This window comes from Procambarus clarkii, chromosome 46 (genome assembly GCF_040958095.1).
Source record: "Procambarus clarkii isolate CNS0578487 chromosome 46, FALCON_Pclarkii_2.0, whole genome shotgun sequence".
NCBI classification, from domain to species: domain Eukaryota; kingdom Metazoa; phylum Arthropoda; class Malacostraca; order Decapoda; family Cambaridae; genus Procambarus; species Procambarus clarkii.
In genome coordinates this window covers 32,127,862-32,138,580 of record NC_091195.1, presented here as the reverse complement: position 1 = coordinate 32,138,580, position 10,719 = coordinate 32,127,862, and the positions used below count along the sequence as shown (strand labels likewise).

At 45.4% G+C, this 10,719-nt stretch overlaps 1 protein-coding gene across 1 annotated transcript; it reads left to right on the top strand.

The window, feature by feature from the left end:
* The first annotated feature begins 676 nt into the window (after positions 1 to 676).
* LOC138350598 (zonadhesin-like) lies at positions 677 to 1,591 on the top strand. Its single transcript, XM_069301621.1, has one exon. The coding sequence runs from the start codon at positions 677 to 679 to the stop codon at positions 1,589 to 1,591; it is 915 nt and encodes a 304-aa protein (XP_069157722.1).
* Positions 1,592 to 10,719: the final 9,128 nt, after the last annotated feature.

The following is a 10,719-nucleotide window of genomic DNA, read 5'->3' as shown; positions in this document are numbered from 1 at the left end:
CAGCAACTGTTACTTAAGTATCAGGAGCTGCTATGAGTGAGTCAAAAGCTTGAGCTTATATATGTTTCGGGAGCTGTTGTCAGCGGGTCAGAATCTGGTGCTGATGAATCAGGATCTGTTGTCAGTGTTCGAGAGCTTCCGCCATTACCTCAAATGCAGTAGTCAGTTGGTTGTGTGCTCCCTCGCAGCGTCAGAAACTCTTCTCTAGCGTTGTAGCATTAAAACATTTTAGAAATGAAGCATTTTAGCATTGTACCATTGAAGCATTTTAGCATTGTAACTTTGTAGCATTGTCTCAATGAACATTGCAGCATTGAGCATTGTAGAATTAGTAATTAGTTGAACAGGATCTTTCGTCATTGCGTCAGTAGGATTCGTCAATGCGTCAGAAACTATCGTCTAAGCGTCAATAATTATCAGCAGTGGGTCAGGGGCTCAGGTGAGCAGTCATAAGAAGTCTAAAGCTGTTAAATTATTCTGAAGCAGAATACATTGTCACGACTTGACAGTGGGAAAAGTGGATCAGGAACTCCTGTGACGAGCTACCGTCTGTGGGACAAGATCTGCCATCTATGGTTCAGGAGCTGCCGTCTATGGTCAGGAGCTGCCGTCTGTGGGTCAGGAGCTGCCGTCTGTGAGTCAGAAGCTGCCGTCTGTGGGTCAGGAGCTGCCGTCTATGGGTCAGGAGCTGCCGTCTGTGGGTCAGGAGCTGCCGTCTATGGGTCAGGAGCTGCCGTCTGTGAGTCAGAAGCTGCCGTCTGTGGGTCAGGAGCTGCCGTCTGTGGGTCAGGAGCTGCCGTCTGTGGGTCAGGAGCTGCCGTCTGTGGGTCAGGAGCTGTCGTCTGTGGGTCAGGAGCTGTCGTCTGTGGGTCAGAAGCTGCCGTCTGTGGGTCAGGAGCTGCCGTCTGTGGGTCAAGAGCTGCCGTCTGTGGGTCAGGAGCTGCCGTCTGTGGCTCATGAGCTGCCGTCTATAGGTCAGGAGCTGTCTTCTGTGGGTCAGGAGCTACCGTCTGTGGGTCAGGAGCTGTCGTCTGTGGGTCAGGAGCTGCCGTCTGTGGGTCAGGAGCTGCCGTCTGTGGGTCAGGAGCTGCCGTCTGTGGGTCAGGAGCTGCCGTCTGTGGGTCATGAGCTGCCGTCTATAGGTCAGGAGCTGTCTTCTGTGGGTCAGGAGCTGCCGTCTGTGGCTCATGAGCTGCCGTCTATAGGTCAGGAGCTGTCTTCTGTGGGTCAGGAGCTGCCGTCTGTGGGTCAGGAGCTGTCGTCTGTGGGTCAGGAGCTGCCGTCTGTGGGTCAGGAGCTGCCGTCTGTGGGTCAGGAGCTGCCGTCTGTGGGTCAGGAGCTGCCGTCTGTGGGTCATGAGCTGCCGTCTATAGGTCAGGAGCTGTCTTCTGTGGGTCAGGAGCTGCCGTCTGTGAGTCAGGAGCTGCCGTCTGTAGGTCAGGAGCTGTCTTCTGTGGGTCATGAGCTGCCGTCTGTGGGTCAGGAGCTGCCGTCTGTGGGTCAGGAGCTGTCGTCTGTGGGTCAGGAGCTGCCGTCTGTGGGTCAGGAGCTGTCTTCTGTGGGTCAGGAGCTCAGGAGCTGCCGTCTGTGAGTCAGGAGCTGCCGTCTGTAGGTCAGGAGCTGTCTTCTGTGGGTCAGGAGCTGCCGTCTGTGGGTCAGGAGCTGCCGTCTGTGGGTCAGGAGCTGCCGTCTGTGGGTCAGGAGCTGCCGTCTGTGGGTCAGGAGCTGCCGTCTGTGGGTCAGGAGCTGCCGTCTGTGGGTCAGGAGCTGCCGTCTGTGGGTCAGGAGCTGCCGTCTGTGGCTCATGAGCTGCCGTCTGTAGGTCAGGAGCTGTCTTCTGTGGGTCAGGAGCTGCCGTCTGTGAGTCAGGAGCTGAAGAGTGTGGGTGTCGTGACCTCATGAACCCAGCATCGCTGGCCAACCATAGCCTGGCCAATTTCAATCAAGAGTTTAGGGGACTTAATAAAAAGGCGTTAAACTAGCATATATACCTAACTGATGCACACTATAGCTGATACTTTCATCAGACAGAAGAGAGCTTCACACACAGTCACATAAATCAGTTATCACTCAACTGTCAACTCCACTAGCAAATTAGCTTTAAAGTTTGTGTCACTACTCCTCTGTTTTCCCAGAGAGGCAGACGTCATACGTCTAGTCCTCTAGTTGTATAGTAGATTATTTTATATTGTGCATTCATTTCTTAATGTTGAGTTTCCGAGAGTAATGCTTTGTAAATGGATCAGGATAACCGAGTTATCAGTAGGTCAGATGGGAGGTGATTGTGGGTATTTAAGGAGTATAGAGTATTGTTACAGTATTACAGAATGTGCCTGATTCCTTTGCCCACCTGTAAGCGTCACCCTTCCCAACTGTTATGTAGGATAGTGTACCACTGCGCCAGGTGGGAGCCTGGTGTCAGCTATACCTATGTATAAGAAGTTACTGATATGATAGCTGATTCAATATTGATTTGTTTCAGAGTTGTTAACTGATGTGTAGGTTAACTGATAGTTGACCGAGTTTGCCACTAACTTCATAGCTGATTTGGTAGTTGATTACAGTTGAGTGACAACTGATATATGTGACTAGTTGAGCTGTGTGTGAAGCTATCTTCTTTCTGAACATACTTTCTTGAAAGTATTAGCTTTAATGTACATCAGTTACGTATATATGTTAGTTTTACGGTGACCTAATTATATGCCCCAGTAAACTGGCGTTGTTGTATCCCAGCCTTTTTTATTAATTTCCCCTAGACTCTTGATTGAAATTGGCCAGCGATGCTGGGTTCATGAGTTCATGACATAAGTAAAATGGGTATTTTAGTTATGGTATTTACACTTACCAACGACATCCGTGAATAGGGTGTGATAGATTTTTTTTTTTGGCGAAGTTTAGTTTACACTTAAAACGCTACTGTCAAAAGCTAATCTAATGACGAAAAGAAGTCAGTAAACTATTTTTAAGTTTGCTGAAATCAAAGAGAGTCGCCATGGGCGAATATGATATTATGGTTCCTGAACAAAGGGCAAATTAACATATATATATATATATATATTGGTCTTATGAACAAAAATAACAGTTATTACTAACCTCTTCATAAGTCTTGCACCACTCATTGTATACAGCGATGACCTGATGGGGTTCCAGTCCGGGTTTAAATGCCTTGTCCAGCATCTTTAAAGCCATCTCTTCCATCTCGCTCTTGCTGCACATCTGATGATTCAAAGAAAACGAACATTATTGTTTTAGAAAATCTAAGGTCATTTCAGAGATAAAAATGGTTTTAACAAGTTACCAACCATCTAGATAATTACTCCAGGATGGATATATACATATATATGCTTGGTTATATACACCTGGTTGAAGATGGTTTTATACATATGCTACGGGATTGGGGTATACACCTGCTCCAAGATGGTTATATACACCTGCTCGAAGATGGTTTTATACATCTGCTCCAAGATGGTTACATGCACTTGCTCCAGGATGGTTATATACACCTGCTCCTGTGTCAGGTGTATATAACGGGAGGCCAGCCTTTAACCTCACTTAAACTGGTTAAATGCTGATCGTTATTAGTTCTAATTATCCCAAAGTTCTCCAAGTAACCTTCCGTCCAACTCCTTGAATCAAAAACGTTTGATCGCTTAGATATTAAACGACCCGAAGACACTGTACCTTCTGTCATACACTACAAACTCTGAAATCGCCACCACCGTCTTCATTCAAGCCATTGAATAATTCCCCCCAATTGACGGTGAAGTAGGAAACTGTTCAATTGGGCATAATGTCCGAAAGTAGATCCCCAGTTATCCGAAAGGAGGGATGAGATTACTTTAAATGTGTGGAATTAACTAAGTTACGAAAGATATTATAATATATATTAAAAAAACTGAGGGATGTTTGTAAAGTTTACTGGAGTTTACTCAAAAAAAAACACACAAGGAAAATATAAATGGGTGAGAAGTTCACTACACAATAGACTTCCTTCAATTAATCATCTATTTTATGAAGAGATGTTAAAGGAACGCTCCCAGAAGTGCAAATATATTCAACTGAAATTCTTCCTAAAATAGAGGCAATGTTATGTACTACAAAATAATGTGGATTCTACAACTGCCCTCAAAACAAACAGACAGATCTTTTTCCCTAAAATAACATAAGCTCGGCGAGATGCACTGCCTGATTTAGGGGAAGGTCTTGGCTCTTTGATTTTCACAGCAACACTAGCTTACTCTCTGGCCTCCAAGCTGTGAAGTTGAACTAGGATCACTCCATCAAGCTACTGGCTGCCAAACTAGGTAGCAGAGGTAATTGAAAAAGCTAATCTTATTTACTGGACACCCCAGGTGATTGAATTCCTATTGAAACTGATGGTAATTACATAGGTTCTTGAGCACGGATATTCTCAATTACAATACTGAACAGTGCCCTGAATTTTTAATTTAAGTATTAACAACACGGAAGATTGTGGTCTTCTTGGCCACCAGACCTCCTTGACCCGGGGGTCTTCCCGGCCACCAGACCTCCTTGACCCGGGGGTCTTCCCGGCCACCAGACCTCCTTGACCCAGGATGAGTCAAGAGGCCAGCCAAACCAGATCGAACTTGTCCCTATTCTAAATGACTTTCTCTTTGACAACATACAAGACTGGATCTTTACTCTACCTTCATGTTAAACTAACATAAGTTCTTAAACAAGATTGAATACTGCAATACCCTTTAATGTATGAATTCCTCTAAATTGATGAATGATCCTCACAGGCAAGATATGACAATTGTGCTTAAGCCCTCCAGCACTCAGGTCTCCCTGGGAATGATCCCTTTACCAACTTCCAGGTACCAAACTCCCTCTGCCTCTCAGAACTAGAATATGCTCCTGTTGTACTATGCAATACATTTAAATACAAGACTCCATCATTTAAATCAACAGTTAAACTTTTACAACCTTACCCCTCCCCCCCATGCAAGTAGATTTAATAAACCTTGTTTTAATAGCATTAAAACATGAGGTTTCTCATCCAAACCCATTACATTATAACAAAAATGTTTAACCAATGCCTCAAAAAATCAACCCTTCTTAATATCACTACAATCAGCTGACTGCAACACAATAACCATAAAAATGTAGATCCCTGCATATGCATCTTGACTGTTAGGCTGACAGTCCAGCAATTTCCCAATGCATCTGAAAACCAAAACATCCAAACATCAAAACCCTGACCTGATATAACTAAATGTAATATCCCTAATCTTTCAACAAAATCTAGCTAGCAAAAATCATTGACTCTTCATTAGCTATCCACATGTTCCAACAAGAACCTGAAACCCACTACTTCAAATACAGTACATAGACTGAAGTTTCAGACTTTCAGGAGAGGAACACTGAACTCCTCGAAGCTCATCCATGTGTTCCACTCACACTCAAAATTAATGTCCCTATGACATTGTCCCCATAAAAACAAAACACAGTCTTATTATATATTAACTGTACCCGGCCAGTTGTTGCTGTGACTCAGCAATGCATGTGCTTTGCTGTGACTCTCAGTCCTCCCCACCATTCCCCCTTACCCATCCCCTCGTCCTCCCAACCAGTCCACACTCCCCTGTCCCCTCATCCTCCCCACCATCTCCCTCTCCCCAGTCCCCTCGTCCTCCCTACCATTCCCCTGTCCCCTTGTCCTCCCCACCATTCTCCATTCCCCTTTTCGCTTGTCTTCAACATCCCCAACTCCCTCGTCCCCTCGTCCTCCTCACCATTACCCCTTCCCATGTCCCCTCGCCCTCCCCACCAGTCCCCACTCCCTCGTCCAATGCATTCCCAAATGATCTGATGTTCCCATCACTTAAATATAAGAAAATCAGTTAAAAAAAACAAAATGAAACAAAATAAAAAAATGAAATAATAAACTATACTCACGAAATGAACGGTATGGTAAACAACACAGCTTACTTCTAAAGCAATGTCACACACAAAATAATTAAATCAAAATTAAAATAAATTGAAATCTATGCAAATTCAATTTATTATTGAAATCGGAATCATTGAAATGGAATCGTAACATATTTAGTATAGCGTGGGTTGCTCTTATGTGCAACAGATGGCGCCGTTTTTAAGAAAAAAAACATGTTTTTACCCGTAGCATCCATACTTATACTCACCAAATACTCACCAAATGAACGGTATGGTAAACAACACAACTCAATTGCAACACAATGTCACACAAAATAATTAAATCAAAATGAATATAAATCAAAATCATTGAAAATTCAAATTGTCAGTGCTATCGGAAACATTGAAATAGAATCGTAACAGATTTAGTATAGTGTGTGTAGCTCTTACATGCATCAGATGGCGCTGTTTCTTAAAAAAAAGAATGTTTTAAAAGTCACAGCTGTAGCATCTATACTTATACTTACGGTATGGTAAACAACACAGCTCATTTCCAACACAATGTAATACAAAAGAATTCATTCAAAATGAAAATAAGTCGAAAATTATGAAAATTTATCATATGAATGCAATTGAAATCATTGAAATGGAATTGTAACATATTTAATATAGCATGTGTTGATATTACGTGCAACAGATGGTGATGTTTGAAAAAAAAACATGTTTTAACATGTCACAGGTGAGGCATCTATGTAGTAAGGATATTAAAGACATGCATATATGAATGGAATGTTGCATATATGAATAATCGGTGAAGAACTTTTGGAGATTACAGCGTGTTTTGGTTGCTCCTGAGCTACCGTGCAGTGAGGACGTGTCGCCTGCTGCTCCGGCTGGTTTGAGTCGGTTCTCACTACGTGTAGAGAGCCATGGGGAAGGCTCAGCGCAAGAGGGAATGGAAGCAGCTTTCGGACGAGGAAGGACGGTGGACCGATGTGCAGCAGGCACCAAAGAAAACTGCTATCGAGGCTTTACCACTTGCTTCTACCAGCAAGTCAGCGGACGTAATGGACCTAGAGAGGACAGCGTCAGTCACACACCAGCCAGTGTCAGTCAATGCCTCTCTGTCCGCAACGCTGCCGCGGGACGGCAGTATGAGTCAGGAGAGGACACCACCGGTTTCACGCCAGCCAATGTCGGCCATTGTTCCTCTCTCCACAGCCCAGCCGCAGGACAGCAGTATGGGACAGGGGAGGACACCACCAGTCTCACACCAGACATCGCCAGCCTCTGCACTTCTTCCGAAATTCAAGATCATGCAGACCGACCACTTTCCTACAGCATATGGAGTAGTAACGGCGATGGAAAAAGAACAACCAGAGCTCAAACTTTCCATTACAGTCAACCTGAAGGGAGAAATAATACTGACACCTCAAGACCAATAGACTGCACATTACTTAGAGAAGGTAAGAGCCCTGCAGGGGAAACCTGTGTGCTTGGTAAAGCTGGACCCTTCAGAACGACGCACACGAGTCGTGCTTTTGGGATACCCAATCGACTTTCCCCTGGATCCAGTGCTAGAACACAAGCAAGTCCTGAGTGCGGAACGTTGCCACACAAAAGTAGACAAGGCAGCGACGCGTCAGGTTCTGGTGACCGTCATGGGACATGTGCCGGAAACTTTCGGTCTTGGAAATTGGGGGACATACCGACAGAGGCCATACGTCCCGGAACCCCTACGCTGCTTCAGGTGTCAGAAATACGGCCACCATCAATCACGCTGCACAGGACAGGAGAGGTGCGGAGTGTGCAGCCTGAGACATCCCACCAAAGACTGTATTGCCAAGCACAAGGCAAACCAGACCACAACAGCCAAATGTCCAAATTGTGGAGGCAAACATCATGCCTGGAGCACAACCTGCTCTGCACGGAAACAAAAAGTGCAGACAGCTCAGGCCAGGGTCAACACACTGACCAGCGGTACATCCACTAACACCAACGTCTGGAACACTCGTGCACAGCCACAACAGCCACCCGCTCTCACAGAGCAAAATTTCCCGAATCTGTCAATTCCGAATCAGACATTACACGAAAGTGTTGCAGACGTCCAGCAAGTGCAAATGAGCAGAAAACACTTACTTTCGGAATCTACTCACCAGCTATACAGTTTTACCGAGGTCCAGCTGCAAACCATCGTGAAGATCATGGCAGAGACCATTATCAATTGCCTACAGATGACGCAGAACGCCTCACAACAACAGACTCAAGACATCACTTGTGTGATAATGGACAAGATCGTGCAGCGGACCACAGTTACACGAGAAATAGACAGTCTCCGACAGGATGAAGCACAAGAGGACAAACAACGCAACTTGGACATACTGACTACCAACAACAGTCGGCTAGTCAAGACTCCGGGACATCAACATTCACAAACGCAACTGCAAGACGCAGTGACCACCCACGATCAACAGAATCTTCCAACACAGGTGACAGACAACAACAGCCAATGCAGTCTGATCTGCAGCAACGCCAACAAAGACGTATTGAACAGCAGAGATGCGCAGGTTCCGCCAACACAAGAAACGGCCGCGAGCAATCAATGCAGTCCGACTTGCAGCAATACCAACATCAAAGTGATGGACCACAGTTCTGCACAGATTCCAACAATGCCGGGGATGACCACGGACAATCAATGCAGTCCGACCTGCAGCACTTCCAACAACATAGCGATGGACCACAGTTATGCACAGATTCCAACAACGTCGGGGATGACCACGAACTATCAATGCAGTCCGATTTGCAGCGACACGACTTGCGAGGCGGAGAATATAGAGGTCGATTCCGAGGAGGAGTTCTAGTAGAACAAGCAACACCAACCGAACCCGTCGTCTGGCCATTACGAATTCTGCAGTGGAACATACAAGGTCTTGGAAATAAAAAACACACACTTAAGGAGGCTGCAATCAGCACGAAAGCAGATATAATCGTTTTGGAAGAAACTCTTTTCCCAGCCACGAAATCCTTCAGATTAGCTGGATATCAGCACTATGTTCTCCCGTATGAGCAGGGGAGACTAAGAGGATTAATGACCCTAGTCAGAAACACTATACCCAGCAATAAAATAGACTCGGTTTCATGTGGGGATGGAGTAGAGGTATTAGCAGTTACAGTGAATATGGCTAATTTTGAGCTCCTCATATACAACGTCTACAAGCCCCCTAGACGTAAACTAGAAGCAGAGGCAGTGCTTGCCTTGGCCACGCAGGAAAATTTAATTATTGCTGGAGATTTTAATGCTCATCATCCAGAGTTAGGTGCAACTAGGCCAGCCAATGCAGATGGGCGCCATTTAGCTGCAGCTCTGCGAGAAGTACCTGAAATTACACTTCTCAACACTGGGGAACCCACTCACATTCTAGGAGGTTCCCTTGATCTTACATTCATCTCCACAGCACTCCAGCAACAGGCGAAGTGGGAAGTAGACCCGGTGATCACCAGTGACCACTATGCTACTGTCACGACACTCAACCTGGCACGACCTCCTACACCTCCTGCGCAGCCTCGGTGGAATTTAGGAAAGGCCAATTGGAATGTATACCAGGAAGAACTTGAAAAATGGTATGCAACGTACACGCCACCTGAGGATTTGAATATACACGAGACCAATCTGCAGGAAGCCGTTGCAGCTGCTGCGAACAAAGCTATTCCATTCATTATCACAGGTAACACGAAACGAAAGAACTATTGGTTCTATAGTAATGACGTTAAAGAACAGAACCACAGAGTCAATATCTTCAGAAAACATCTAAAGAGAAACCCCACACCAGAAGGAAGAACTCTGCTACGAGCGGTGATATCTGAAGCAAGGCGAGTTTCTCGAGAAGTAAAGGAGGCAAGATGGGTTGAGTGGTGTCAAACTCTAAATGAACATAGTAGTCTTGGCAAGATATGGGGTCAGATTAAAACTATATCAGGTCGACCAGCCCGGCCACAGGCATGTATTCAACCATTGCAGGAGGCTGAGAGACTTGCTCTCCAATTTGCAGAAAGAACATCTTCATATCAGCTTCCTGCAATGGTCCGAAGGCAGCAAGAACACTTAAAACAAGAGAGGATGACAGTCATTCATGAGGGCTTAGCTATAAATGACGAATGTGACTGTCCCTTCACCGAACAGGAACTAAGCAGAGCCAAAAAGGGTGGTAAGGACACTGCACCAGGTGCTGATAACATTACATACTCAATGATCGCACATGCAGGTCCTGCTGGAGACCGAGGGATGTTGGACGTCATCAATGCGTCTTGGCAGCAAGGCAAACTACCGCCCTCTTGGAAGAAAGCAGACATCATACCGATTCCTAAGCCGAATGAACCTGGCAATTACAGACCCATTTCCTTAACATCATGCGTTAGTAAAACTGCAGAACGGATGGTCTTAAATAGGCTACTGTGGAAGACTGGAGACCTTCATAAACACATATTTGGCTTCACTAGAGGTGTAGGTACTGCCAACTGCATAGCAACATTACTAGGAACAGTTAACTCGGGTCCAGCTATAGTGGTCTTCCTTGATCTGGAAAAAGCATTTGAACTTGCAAGCCCGCCAGCAATACTACACACCTTAGTTAAAAAAGGTGTGAGGGGGAAAATGCTAGCATGGATTCAAGATTACCTAAGTCACAGGTATGCCAGAGTAAAGTTGCAAGGACAAGTGTCGGACTACCACTTGCACGAGAATGGGACTCCACAAGGAGGAGTCCTCAGTCCTAGTCTTTTTAACATCCTTATGGAAAACCTTGTTACCATGTCCTTTACAGAAGG

Coding starts and splice junctions, on each gene's coding strand:
- LOC138350598 (XM_069301621.1), top strand. CDS start 677: ATGGGTCAGGAGCTGCCGTCTGTGGGTCAGGAGCTGCCGTCTATGGGT.